The 15,116-nt window shown below is 44.9% G+C and overlaps 1 protein-coding gene across 1 annotated transcript in view; it reads right to left on the minus strand.

Moving 5' to 3' along the window:
- ralgapa2 (Ral GTPase activating protein catalytic subunit alpha 2) overlaps positions 1-15,116 on the minus strand; it is a 730,448-nt gene that overhangs the window by 394,343 nt on the left and 320,989 nt on the right. The window contains 1 exon segment of the mRNA XM_038805980.1: positions 4,704-4,762. Within this exon segment, the coding sequence (XP_038661908.1) occupies positions 4,704-4,762 (59 nt within the window).

Genomic DNA, 15,116 nt, shown 5'->3' on the forward strand with positions numbered 1-15,116 from the left:
ACGTAATTATGTTGCAGGAGACACATCTGAAAGTGTCAGACCAGACCAGGCTAAGGAAGGGCTGGATTAGCCAGGTCTTCCACTCGGACTTGGACTCGAAGTCCAGAGGGGTGGCAATCATGATCAACAAGCGCGTGCAATTTGAGGCAGAGGGCATATCTGCAGACAGGGGGGGCAGATACCTGATGGTACGGGGCAGACTGGAGGGGAGAAGGGTGGTGCTGGTGAATATATATGCCCCGAACTGGGATGACGTGGACTTTATTAAAAGAGTGCTGGGGAAGATCCCGGACTTGGATTCTCGCAAGCTAATAATGGGAGGGGACTTTAACATGGTCCTTGACCCGACTTTGGATCGGTCGGGTCCCAGAACGGGTAGACTCTCAGCAATGGCAAGGGAGCTGAAAGGGTTTATGGGGCAAATGGGGGCAGTGGACCCCTGGAGAGAGGGACAGCCAACAGGAAGGGGCTACTCGTTTTACTCGCACGTCCATAAAGTATATTCCAGGATAGATTTCTTTGTAATAAGCAGGGACTGTATGGGGGAGGTAAAGAACACGGAATACTCAGCAATTACCATTTCAGACCATGCCCCGCATTGGGTGGACCTGCAGTTCGGGGGAGCGAGTTATCAACGCCCGCAATGGAGGCTAGATGTGGGACTGCTGTCGGAGGAGGGGATCTGCGAGAGGCTTCGGAAATGTATAAAAAATTACCTGCAGGTGAATGACACTGGGGAGGTCTCAGCGGCGACCGTGTGGGAGGCGCTAAAGGCAGTAGTTCGGGGGGAGCTGATTTCAATTGGGGCCCACAAAGCCAAGGCAGACCGGGCAGAGATGGATAGATTGGTCAGGGAAATGGGCCGGATAGATGAAGAGCACGCGGAGTCCCCGGGGGAGGTTTTACTCAGGGAAAGACGGAGGCTACAGGCGGAACTGGGGGCACTATCCACGAGCAGGGCCGTGGAACAGCTTAGGAAGGCGAGGGGAGTGGTGTACGAGTATGGGGAAAAGGCTAGCAGGCTGTTAGCGCAGCAACTCAGGAGGAGGGAGGCGGCCAGGGAAATAGGTAGAGTGAGGGACGAGGGGGGGCGCAAAGTGGAGGATCCGGCAGAATTGAATAGGGTATTCCGGGACTTCTATCGTAAGCTGTATACTTCGGAGCCGCCGGAAGAACCGGAGGGGATGAAAAGGTTTCTGGACGGGTTAACATTCCCAACAGTTGGGGGGGGGCAAGTGGAAGAGCTGGGCGCCCCGATTAGAGTAGAGGAGGTATTGGGGGGCCTAAAGGCCATGCAATCGGGGAAGTCCCCGGGGCCGGATGGATACCCAGTAGAGTTTTATAGGAAGTTCTCTGAGCTGGTGGGCCCGGTCTTGGCGAGGGTTTTCAATGAGGCAAGGGACAGAGGGACCCTGCCGCCGACAATGTCACAAGCCACCATATCTCTGATATTGAAGCGGGGTAAAGACCCGGAGGTGTGCGGGTCCTACAGGCCAATCTCCCTGATTAATGTAGACGCCAAGCTCCTGGCAAAGGTACTGGCGGGGAGAATGGAGGACTGTGTACCGGAGGTGATTGGGGAGGATCAAACTGGGTTCGTTAAAGGTCGGCAACTGGCGGCCAATCTGAGGAGATTGCTCAACGTGATAATGATGCCCCCGGCGGGTAGAGATGTGGAGGTAGTGGTGGCAATGGACGCCGAGAAGGCCTTTGACCGGGTAGAGTGGGACTATCTATGGGAGGTGCTCGGACGGTTTGGGTTCGGGGAGGGATTGGTGGATTGGATCAAATTATTATATCAGGCCCCGAGGGCCAGCGTCAGGACTAACAGAGAAGTGTCGGAGTACTTTAGGTTGTACCGAGGGACCAGGCAGGGCTGCCCGCTCTCCCCGCTGCTGTTTGCGCTGGCCATAGAGCCGCTGGCGATGGCGCTGAGAGCCGCAGAGGGTTGGAAGGGGATGGTGAGGGGCGGGGTTGAACACAGGGTTTCTCTTTATGCAGACGACCTGCTCCTGTACGTGTCGGACCCAGTGGCCGGGATGGGAACTATACTGGGAATGCTGAGGGAGTTCGGCCAGTTCTCAGGATACAAATTAAATACGGTCAAGAGTGAAATGTTTGTGGTCCAGGCAAGGGGCCAGGAGAATAGATTGAGAGGGCTACCGTTTAGGCTGGTGGAGGAAAATTTCCGGTATTTGGGAATCTAGGTGGCACGAGACTGGGGCAGGCTGCATAAGTTAAATTTGGCCAGGGTGGTGGAGCAAATGAAGGGAGAGTTTCGGAGATGGGATGCACTCCCGCTGTCGCTGGCAGGGAGGGTGCAGACTGTAAAGATGACAATCCTCCCTCGATTTTTGTTTATTTTTCAGTGCCTCCCGATCTTTATCCCACAGTCCTTCTTCAAAAGAGTTAACGGGCTGATCATGAGCTTTGTCTGGGCGGGAAAGTCTCCGCGGGTAAAGAAGGCGATGTTGGAGAGGAACCGCAGCGAGGGAGGGCTGGCTTTGCCGAGTCTGGTCAATTATTACTGGGCGGCCAACATCGCTATGATAAGGAAGTGGATGGTGGGTACGGGGTCTATTTGGGAGCGGGTGGAGGCGGCTTCGTGCAGGGGCTCCAGTTTGGAAGCCCTGGTCACGGCTCCTCTACCGCTGCCGCCGGCCAAGTACACCACCAGCCCGGTAGTGGTGGCGACCCTGCGGATATGGGGCCAGTGGAGGAGGCATGTGGGGGAGATGGGGGCGTCTGTCTGGGCGCCAATCTGCGACAACCATCGGTTTGCCCCCGGCAGTATGGATGGGGGGTTCCGAGTATGGCGGCGAGCAGGGGCGGGAAGGGTGGGTGATATGTTCCTGGAAGGGAGCTTCGCGAGTTTGAGGAGCTTGGAGGAGAAATTTGGGGTGGTAAGGGGAAATGATTTTAGATACCTACAGTTGCGGGACTTTGTTCGTAGACAGGTCCCATCTTTCCCGCGCCTCCCGCCAATGGGGATCCTAGACAGAATAGTCTCTGGGAGGGATGAAGGGGAGGGTAGAGTCTCGGGTATTTATAAGGTGCTCATGAGGGAGGAAGGGTCCCAGACAGAGGAACTGAAACTTAAATGGGAGGAGGAGCTAGGCGGGGAAATGGAGGATGGGCTGTGGGCAGAGGCCCTGAGTAGGGTAAACTCGACCGCGACATGTGCTAGGCTCGGGCTGATCCAATTTAAGGTCGTTCACCGGGCCCATATGACGGTGGCTCGGATGAGCAAATTTTTCGGGATAGAGGACAAATGCGCTAGGTGTGCGGGAGGACCAGCGAACCATGTTCACATGTTTTGGGCATGCCCTGAGCTGAGGGGGTACTGGGAGGGATTTGCGGGGGTCATGTCCCAGGTGCTAAAAACAAGGGTGGTGATGAGCCCAGGGGTGGCAATTTTTGGGGTTTCGGAAGACCCGGGCGTCCAGGGGGAGAAAGAGGCCGATGTGCTGGCCTTTGCTTCCCTGATAGCCCGGCGACGAATACTATTGGCGTGGAGGGACTCAAAGCCCCCGAAGACGGAGTGGTGGCTAGCGGACATGTCGAGTTTCCTGGGGATGGAAAAAATCAAGTTCGCCTTGAGGGGTTCTGTGCAGGGGTTCACCCGGAGGTGGCAACCATTTATTGACTTCTTTGCGGGAGAGTGAGCGTCAGCGGGGGGGGGGGGGGGGGGGGGGGGGGGGGTTAGAGTAGAGTAGGAGGGAAAATATGGCGGGTAGTACCGATGGGAGGGGAGCGGGCTTGTGCAATATGTTACGGTGGAAGTATTGAAAGAACGTGGATGTTTGCACATTTTTGCCTTTTTTGCTTCCTTTCTGATGATGTCTGTAACTGTTTATAAAGCCAAAAACTACCTCAATAAAATTGTTTATTAAAAAAAAAAAAAAAAATGTAGGCAGATTGGAGAAGTTGGGGTTGCTTTTCTTGGAGAGGGTCGAGGACATTTGATAGAGGTTTCCTAAACTCCTGATGGGTCTGGAAAGTGAGAAGCTATTTCCACTGGTGGAAGGATCGAAAACCAGAAGATATAGATTGAAAGTAATTAAGTCAAAGAAGCAATGGCGACATGAGAGGATACCTTTTCACCTTGAACGGTAGGATCTGGGATACACTACCTGAAACTATTGTGGCGGCAGATTCAATCACGGCACTAAAGAGGGAATTGGATTATTATCTGACAAGGAAGAATGTGCAGGCTACAGGGAATGGCGGGAGAGTGGCTCTAGATGAATTGCTCCTTCAGGGAGCCAGCACAGACACAACAGACCTCCTCATGTGCTGTAACCATTCGATGATTTTTGTGTTAGGTGAATGTATTAAGATGTTTTCTATGGAAATTTGTACATGCAGTTAAAGCAATATCATGATAACCATCTCTATGGCTTCAACATTAATTTCTATTGAAAACAACTGCGTTAAATCACATCTTAATTTACCGATACAAAAAGACTGTAATTGGAACAACCAGTTAGTGTCAATTTGCAAAATCAGAGCAAGATATTTTAAAAATAAGTCCTGTAGATTTCTGATCTAGATGAGTCGTGATAAGTCTGCAAGGTTACCAACTTTAACAAGAACCAGTCTATGACTCACTTGAGGCCTCAGTGAAATAAACATTCCATGATATTTCTCACTAAAACATAACATTAAAAGAATCCTGAATGAAAATAAAGAATTATACGTACCGTGCAGTCTCACAGGTTTCATTCCTTGCATTTTTCATCAGAATGTTTACCAAATAATCCTAAAAAAAAAAATCAGAAGGTGGCAATATTTTAGCACAACACTTTCAGTTTATTTTTAGCATTATGTTATATAGGTACAACAATATTGTACTTAAAATGCAGTTTTAAGGTTAGTCAGTACATTCTTACGATATCATAAGATCAAAAAGCCTCGATGTAAAAATTTACAAAGCCAAATGAAATTGAAAACGCATCTTTAAAATTAGGAACAGGAATTTAGCATATTGTGGATCTCGTCCTTTTGCAGATATCAGCAGTTTATATTCCTTCCAAAAGGTAAATACATTAAGAGTACTGGACTCAAAAAATGTCAACTAAAGGAAAAGTGCTTTGAAGGAAACAATTGACATTAAGCAGCTGAATGTTCATAAGAACAGATGCTTTCCTGAAAGCACATGACCAAAGGCAATTATTTGACAGATCAAATCACTTGAAACTGTAAAGTGCATTAATGACCACTAACTTGATTAAAATCCTATGATGAAAATCATATTGCTATGTTATAAATTCCATTTCCAACAGTTCTTTCCCTCATTTTCTCATAAACCTTTGTAGCGTGAAGTTAATAGGAATACTCTGAGGATCAATGTAGCATTTGAGGATCAATGTAGCATTTGAAACCAAAATAAAAGTCAGAAAATGAAGAAACCATGGCAGTTTTCTTCTTCTACGCAACATCCAGGACAGACGAATACTGACGGTTAAATAGATTTTAAATTAAAATGTCAGTAATCAAACACTTTCTACACAGCCTTAACACCTGAGCACCACAATATAAAACGCTCATAAAAACATTACACAAAATAAAAATATAATAGCTTCAGCAGACTGAACCACAGTATATAAACGAGAATTAAATCTGCTTTCTTACGTTCAAGGTTCGGCAGTATCCCAAGCATGTATATTTCAGAATGATGTACCGGCTAGTTACTGCAAATGGCAGCTGACTCCAGAATCTATCTTCAGCAATACCAGTCAATGGAATCAAGTTATATTGCACCCCTTGCACTAATATCTAGTCTGGTAAAGCAGAATTGGAGCACATAAGTACTTTAATACTTTTTTGAAATAAAGGAAATCGGAGAATAGCCTTAAAACTAGCTTTGATCACAAGGTTTCACCTCAACTCAACAAGAAAGGTCTTCTTCAAATTTTCAACATTTGCATTGCAGCTGTTATTTAAGCTTTGTTGATCAGTCTTTGAATTTAAGATTCTCTCTGCCATTAAACAGAATGTTAACTCCAGTCAGTGAAGAAGCCAAAAACGTTTCCCTTTCTGGGAACCTCTGACATAGTTGACTCCTCGACTGTCATATTTACTGGTACTGATCTATTTGTTTGTTCTCTTACCTAACCTCATTACAATCAAAGATAACTCTAGCAACATCTTCAATTCCCACCCTAACACCTTCACCTCAAAAGTCATCCAAGGATTTCTCCTTAACACACTCAGTGCCATTGGCAATATGCCGCTCCTTGATGACATACTGGAACCCTTAATAGCTGTTCTGAAATTAGCTATACAGATGAAACCAGCCAGATTTTTAGGTATACTGAATACACATTGATATGATATATTCAATTCCTTCTTTTTGAAGAGCTGCATTTTGCACATCTGGAATGGGTCTAGATCCAGTTATTTAAGCACCCAACTACCAGATCAGGGGTTCAGGGTCAAATAATCCATGTCATTTGCCTCCAGCCAAGTATACCTCACCTTGAGATGGTTAGAATATTCACAAGTAAAGGTAATACGTAGCGACAATGCTAAAAGACTTCATTTGTCAATTCTAGGTTCCAGCCACTAAAACTGTCACAGCTAGACAGAAATGCTCTATTAAAATAAATCAATGACAAGTATTGTTTGATAACTCGCCTGTGAAAGACCGTGAAATGTTTTACGACATTAAAGGAGCTGTACAAATAAAAGTTGATGATGGATGTGACATTGACAAAATGCACTAGAGCATCTTGCCAAGGTTTCTTCCAAGGCACCTCCCACACTGGAGACCTCTACCACCTAGGACAAGGTGTATGGAAACATAATCACCTCCCTTCCAAGTCACATACCACCCCGACCTACAAACTGTATTGCCATTTCTTCATTGGCACTGGGGAAAGATCCTGGAACTCCAATAACACTTTGGGGCACCTTCACCACATGGACTGAAGCAGTTCAAGGTGGCTCACCAACACTTTCTCAAAGGCAATAAATACTGGTATTGTCAGCAACTACCACATCCCATGAATTAAAAAAATGTTGACCCATCTGGCTCATGTAAACTGTACTTTTTAAAGACAGCAATGAGCAAATATTCATTTCTAGTAGTTACCAGGTATTGTATTGAATTTATCTTATTTTGTTTCCTGCAGAGATTGTGGAATCAAACCAAATTGCTGCTATAATGTATACAGAATAAATTGTACATTGAGATGTATTACTAAAACACAAAGAAAAATTAAGGACAAAATAATTTATCGTTGGAATAAAAGATACATTTCGAACAAATGGGAGTTAAACTGATAGATTGTAATGGAAAAAATCTTAATACAATCTTATCCATCTCTACCAATGGATAAATGGAAAATGTTATTATGGGCAATCATAAATAACAGTGGAAAAAAGAATCATCACTGCAGAGCGATAATTAGAGATCCTTACTCACTACTAATCCTTCTTCAATTTATACTGATTGTCCAATTTGATCAACTTTCATCACATATCAGTCTAAACCAAGTAAACAAAGCACTAGATACATCTAAGCTAAAAACAATCAGAAGGACAAGCAGTCCCAGGCGAGGTCAGATCACAATGAGAGGAAGGTGGAAGTGAGAGGACAGGGCTTTGGCTGGGAGGAAGTGGAAGTAGGTGGTATCCCATAGGGGCAGTTAATCTGGGATGGGAACCCGGGCGAGGGTTGAGTCAAATTAATTCTCCACACAATGCCATTCCATCCAGTGACGGTCACCGAGACTTGAGTATTTTACTTCAAAGTTATCTATGCTAAGAGATGAATCTTGAGCAGTGATAAAGATAAATAAGCATAAAGTTTCATTTTAGTGGGAGCTCAGCCTCGAGGTGGAGGATGACCTAAAATTATTTAATTTGTCTTAAAGAGAAGATATTTCGTGTAAGAAAGGACCAGCTGAAGTAGGATATAGGAAATGTTTGCAATGTGGGGGATTCCTGGGGGCATGCTACTTGTGTGAGATGACCACTTGCCTCAAACTCAAATGTATTTAAGCTTCAGATATTTTACCTATTAAATTGCTGGAATGCACATTTTGGGTGTTGGACCCCAGGAGGAGTACGTTAGAATTCATGATAACTTTCAAAGGGAAGTAGATACCTGAAAAAATACATTTCTAAAATATGGGAAAATAGCAGGAGAATCCGCCAAAGTGGATAGCTTTTTGAAAGACCAACAGGCTCAATGGGGGTGAACGTTTTCACTCTTTGCTGTAACATTCTACAAACTTATTTTAAGTTACAAATGATACATAAACATTTAATTTATGCTGCAAAAACAGCAAATATAAATGAGGGATCTGAATCAGAAGGGACTAAGCCACATTAATAATTTCTGAAGTGCATTAGGGTAATTAAGAATTGAAACACTGTACAAAAAGGTAGATTTTAAGATTCATGAAGTGAAACTAGAAACCAATATGGTAAAGGAAATCAGGGCTAATAAACTCAGTGGACCAGATTTTACACTGACAATGATGGTGAGGCTAACAATATTCACCAGTTAGTTACCTACTAAACATTACAGAAAGCGTAGGGGACTTATGTATTTAGGCATAAGTGTTGTTTTTTTTAAACAGCATGATTAGTTATAATTATTGCCAACAAGCTCTTTGGCTCAGAAAATTTAATTTACAAGAGTCTCATTTACTCAGAATTTAATTAGCACTGGAGATTTTTTTTTTTTTTAATTCCCCCACATTTTCTATCCATTTATTTTACATTTAAGTTTTATATATATTATAAATCTCTCATAGGAAGGATTTCCAGTAGGGGGTGGCACAGTGGTTAGCAGTGCTGCCTCACAATGAAAGGACCCGGGTTCAATCCTGCCCCCAGGTCACTGTCGGTGTGGAGTTTGTACATTCACACCGTGTCTGCATGGATCTCGCCCCCACAACTCAAAGATGTGCAGGGTAGGTGGATTGGCAACGTTAAATTGCCCTTTAATTGGAAAAAAATTTTAAAAGGAAGGATTTCTAGTTAAAGGGCCTCGGTATGGGTCAGGATGGTTGAACTATACACCGATTTATGAAGTTAGAGCGACCACCGGATAAAAAGGGGACTTGGAATGACTGCATCCACAGATCTGACACTTATCTGGATGTTCTGTTGTTGGATTTACAGGAATGGTAAACAGAAAGATACAAGCCACTCAAACGCAGCAGGGTGGATGGAAGTGACCAAGAAAGTGAGCAGCAAAAGTCACCTCAATTCGAGGTGCTAAGTTCCAATCTGGCGTTTCCAGCATTTTGCTGCACAACACTCAGACCCACATATTTTAGCATCACTCATACCTCACTCACCAGACAGGTCGTCACCTCCCCATCTGAACGTCCAACACCTGACACTCAACACGCCTTTCTGCCATTTCACACCAATGCCTCACTGTCATTCTCCATAAACGTTGTCCTTTCCTCCTCTCCAAATATTTCTCATATTCAAAATTTGGTTTTCCCTCCTTGCAGGACAGGAGAACAGAGAACTCCTTGGAGAGACTAAGGGTCAGGTTGGGGGAGCTCTCCAGCTAACCACATGGTCCACTGGGAAGGTGGTGTTGTTCCAGGAGGCTGCAGATATCAGAAACAACCTGCTGTAAAAGACAAAGTCTCCTGAGGCATTGGGGCGTAGCATTTTAAGTGACCTTTAAATCCTGTCCTGGGGAGGTATCACCTTCTATGAGCTGGATCTTTGCATTGTTATGATCTCCATAGAGATCAGTAGTTTATAAAACAAGAAATTCAAACTTCCAGTTAATAGCTGAATGGATAGCACAACAAGATGCTCACATTTTAAGATATTTATTCTAACAAAAGATTGAAAGCACTGATGATGAAACACTACTTTTGTAGGGTAACGTATATTTGAAAACATAGCAAGTGTTTCAAAACCCACTTGCAAAAGAATTGGAGAAGTGCAATTGCACTTGAAACAAATTTCAGATCATAGGGCAATCTTAGTATTATGCTCGAGATTTGCTACTGTATACACCATTGAACAGAAGACACTGAGATCCTGTACTAGAAAACCCAAAGCCCAAGGCTTTGCTACAAGATAAATCTACAATAACTGCCTAATACATACAGATACAGTACACAAATAACACATTCCAGCTATTTTCAACCCTACTAATCCCACCCCTTACACCTATAACTAAAAAAATGAAAACCCAACTGCTACCTAATAACCCTAACAGCTGATGGTGACTAACTCTTTGAGAAAGGAAATTAACGGCTGCCATCTCAAGTAAAATCCTTCTACCGACCCTCTAATGGTGTACTTGACCCTCTCAAGATATCAAATCCATTAGATAACCCAACAATGCCGAGTCGCTGGGCGTGGTGGGAGAACTCCATGCCAACAAAACGTGCCTGCGAGTTACCAGCGAGGCAAAGATGAGGACATCCACCTTCACATGGTCTGCAGCACCGGCGAGTCAGAGACCACGAAAATGGCAACCAGTGAAAAGGCTCCAGGTCGATCTCAAGAATCCCTGACATGGCGTTAAAGAAGGAGATCCAAAAGCCGACAAGTTTAGGACATGACCAAAACACTTGGGTATGATTCGCCGATCCAGAGAACACCATTCGCACTTATCTTCCACTCCTGAGAAAAAAAAACACTCATCCTAGCCCTAGTCAGATGCACACTGTGCACCAGCTTGAACTGAATCAAGCTGAGCCGAGCACAGGAGGTTGAGTTTACCCCATGTAAGGGCCCACAGTCAATATCTGACCATAGATGTCTGAAATATCTCCCTCTCCCACTTCGCCCAGAGATAGGATCCTATTCAAGAGGAATGAGGCCAAAGGAAACAACAATGTCTCCTTAGCAGAAAATCACTCACCTGGAGATACCTCAATAATCAGATCTTAGAAGTTGAAATTTATCCAACAACTCCTCAAATCCAACAAACCTACCCTCCACAAACATGTCCCCAAACCTCTCCAGCCACTCCCTATCCCAGGACCTAAATCTAGAATCCAACTCTGCCAGCACAAAGCGGTGATTTCCACAAACAGGGGCTGACAACAACATGGAGACAAGCTAAGACGCTGCTTAAACTGTCTCCAAAACCTCAACGTTGCCACCACCAGACTCAAGGTAAGTTTCACAGGAGAAAATGGAAGCGAGGCAGTTACCAAGGCTCTCAGTCTAGAACTGAGAGACAGAATGAATCTCCACTTGGAGAGGCAAGGATTAATGACATATAGTCAGCATGGCTTTGTCAAGGGGAGATCATGCCTAACAAATTTGATTGAATTTTACGAGGAGGTGACTAGGTGTGAAGTTGATGTAGTGTACATGGAGTTCAGTAAAACTTTTGACAAGGCCCCGCATGGGAGACTGGTCAAGAGGGTAAAAGGCCATGGGATCCAGGGCAATTTGGCAAATTAGATCCAAAATTGCCTTAGTAGCAGGAGGCAGACAGTTGATGGTTGAAGGCTTTTTTTGTGACCAGAAGCTTGGGTCCAGTTTTGCACCGCAGGGATCAATGCTGGGTCCCTTGCTTTTTGTAGAGTACATTAATGATCTAAACAGGAATGTAGGATGTATGATTCATAAGTTTGCAAATTACACGAAAGTTGGTGGTATGGTAAATAGTGAGGAAGAAAGTCTTAGATTACAAGATGATATAGACGTTCTGGTTAGATTGATAACAGTGGCAAATGGAATTTTACCCTGAAAAGTGTGAGGTGAAGCATTTTAGGAGGACTAAGAAGACAAGGGAATACACAATGAATTGTTGATGCTAGGAGGTTCGGAGGATCAGAGGGACCTTGGGTTGCATGTCTGTAGATCCCTGAAGGCAGCAGGACAGGTAGGTAAGGCGGTTAAGAAGGCATAAGAATTACATGCCGTTTTAGCTGAGGGAGAAGAGAGGTTATGATGGAGATGTATAAAACGCTTGTTTGGCTGCAGCTGAAGTACTATGTGCAGTTTTGGTCACCACACTATAGGAAGGATGTGGTTGCACTAGAGAGGGTGCAGAGGAGATTCGCTAGAATGCTGCTTGGGCTGAGCGTTTCAGGTATGAAGAGGCGCTGGTTAGGCTGGGTCGTTTTCCTTTGAGCAGAAAAGGCTGGGGTGGGGGGGGCATGAACAAAGTGTACAAAATTATGAAGGGCATAGTGTGTGTAGACAAGAAACTTTGCTGAGGGCGCATTAACCAGGGGCATAGATTTAAGGTAAGGGGCAGGAAATTTAGAGAGCACCTGAGGAAAAAACTTTTCACTCCGCACGTGGTGGGAATCTGCAACTCACTGCCTGAAAGGGTGGTCGAGATGGGAACTCTCACTACTTTTAAGCAGCATTTGAAAAGTCCCCACTGTCTTCGAGGACCACAGGCTGCTCTCACCTTTTGAGAAAGAGAGAGAGAGAGAGAGAGCGAGAGACAGAGAGAAGGAGCTGACTGGTGGAGATTTAACCTGAGGTACACCACACCTCAGAAGAGGGGAAAGGTTGAGAAGGCAAGGCCCTTCATGGATAACTTCAGCTGGTACGGGAATTGAACTCACACTGTTGGTGTCGCTGTGCATCACAAACCAGCCATCCAGCCAGCCAGCTAACCAATCCCCTAAGAAGCATTTAGATGGGTACTTCAAATGCCATAGAATGCAAAACTATAGACCAAATGTTGGAAAATAGGTTTAGAATAGATAGGTACTTAATGGTCGATGCAGATATGATGGGCTGAAGGGCCACTTTTTGTGCTGTAAAACTCTGAATATTGTTTCAACAGAGGGAAGAGCAAGGGGCATTGATCCCTCTAAGCTGTGCATGTGCGTAGCTGCACAACAATCGGTAAATGGAGTACACAGTGCAACAAACGGGCCATACATAGCAGAGGGAAATTTGAGGGAACATTGGAAGACAAAAAAAAAGTTAGGTTAATGGGGGGGGTTGTTGGGTTATGGGTATAGGTGGATACGTGGGTTTGAGTAGGGTGATCATGGCTCGGCACAACATTGAGGGCCGAAGGGCCTGTTCTGTGCTGTACTGTTCTACGTTCTACAGTCACAAAATTTTACAAATCTTAATGTTAAATCTACAGTGGAGTTCATAAATTATGGAATATCAAAAGTTTGATATTTCTATACAGAGAGTTTGTTCCTCACATAGCCCTATTCTTCTGGTCTCTCATTCTAACTCATCCTTTGCAGATATGGAACATGATCTGTCTTTTCAAGCTTGACAGGAAGAGCGCAGACGATAAAAATGAACATGCTGCCAGAATTCCTCTTCCTATTCAAATCACTCCAGATCTTCATCCCCAAATCATTCTTCACCAGGGTTGATAAACTGACCATGGCCTTTGTCTGGGTGGGAAAGAACCTTAGGATACGAAAATCCTACAAAGAGGATGGCACATGGGAGGCTTTGCTCTGCCAAACCTCCCATTCTATCACTGGACAGCGAAAGCAGCGAGAGTGCGGGGGTGATTGGGAAAACTGGAGGTCAGATGGAGGTGGCCTCCTGTACGGGAACGTCCCTCTGGGGGTTGGCCACTGCCTCACTCGCAGCCCCTGCAACCAAATACTCAAGGAGCCCAGTGGTAGTGGTCCCATTAAGGACCTGGAACCAGCTCAGAACCATTTCAAACTCAGTGGCACGTCTACTGCAGCCTCCATCTACAGGAAACATAATGTTTTTGACAAAAATAGACGCCACATTCAAAATGTGGAGAGAACACGGAGGGGTAATGTCGGTAAGGGACTGAACATGAGCGGTAGAGTATTGACCCTGGGGAGTTAACAGTAAAGCTCCAGCTCCCCAGAGGGAATGAGCTTCGGTACTTGCGGTTGCGAGACTTCCTCCGCAAGGAGACCAAGACATTCCCCAGATACCCAAACACACCCTACAGGACAGACTACCAGCACCGGATTTACCAGTGGGAGGTAAATGTTGCGACATACACAGACGACTGTTAGAAGAGTAAGGGCCCCACTGGATGAGACACGGGAAAAATGGGAGGAAGAGCTGGGCATGCAGATAGTGGAGGACTCCGGATCGAAGCTCTCCACAGGGCCAACTACACCTGCTCATGCACAGCGCTGAGCCTAACACAGCTGAAGATGGTGCACAGGGCGCACCTAACCAGGACACAAGGAGCGGGTTCGTCCCAGAGGTGCAGGATAATTGTGAGCAGTGTCAGGGGGGCTATCCAACCACACCCACATGTTCTGCTCCTGCCCCAAGCTCATTGGGTTCTGGGCCACCTTTTTCAAGGCCATGTCCAGAGTGATGAAGCTAAGGAAGGAACCATGTCCCTCAGTGGCGGTCTTCGTGATATTGTAGCATCCTGAGCTCTTTATGGGCCACCTCACTGATTTCCCGGTGGCCTGCTTCGATGGAAGTCAGCAGCACCACCCAGAGCCTCAGGCTGGCTCCCCGACCTAGTAAAGTTCCTAAAGTTAGAAAAACTACATTTGTAATTAGGGAATCAGATGAAGGATTCCACCAAAAGTGGAAACAATTCACCAGCCTCTTTGAAGACCTGTTCGTGACCAGGAACAAGAGGGGAGGGAGGAGCAACCAGAGAAATGGAAGGGAGATGGTGGGGGCAGGGGTGCACCCACACCACAAAGAAAAAGGGGAAATCAGCCCTACGCACCAAGGGGCAGAGGTGCTGAATAAATTGTAAAAAGGGGCTCAGAAAATGAAGCCATTCGCCTATATTTATACTAACGCCAGCAATGCAAGGTAAATAGATCACTTGTTTTTTGTTGTAGTATTTTTGAGTTATCTTAATTTATTCCATGTGTTTTTTAAACATTTTGAAAATTTTGTTTTGCCATTGTTCATCGTATATGCTTGGTAACACTAATATAAATTTTGACCACTTATATAGCAAAGAGATATAAATTATTTATAATCTCAGTTATTGTAAGATTGTAAGGGATGCAATTGAAAGATGGAACGATATGAAGCTAAGATTCACCTGTAATAGATGAAAAACCCCAATAAAACATTTTTTAAAAAAGGGTGAAGACATACCAATGGGATAACTGACAAATATTTTGCAGTTTTTCCAGAAAAACAGGGAGATTGTTCCTTCATTAAAATAAAGTATTTCTAATGCTGTGAAAGAAAATTAATGAAAT

The sequence above is a fragment of the Scyliorhinus canicula genome, chromosome 1, assembly GCF_902713615.1.
Source record: "Scyliorhinus canicula chromosome 1, sScyCan1.1, whole genome shotgun sequence".
NCBI classification, from domain to species: Eukaryota; Metazoa; Chordata; class Chondrichthyes; order Carcharhiniformes; family Scyliorhinidae; genus Scyliorhinus; species Scyliorhinus canicula.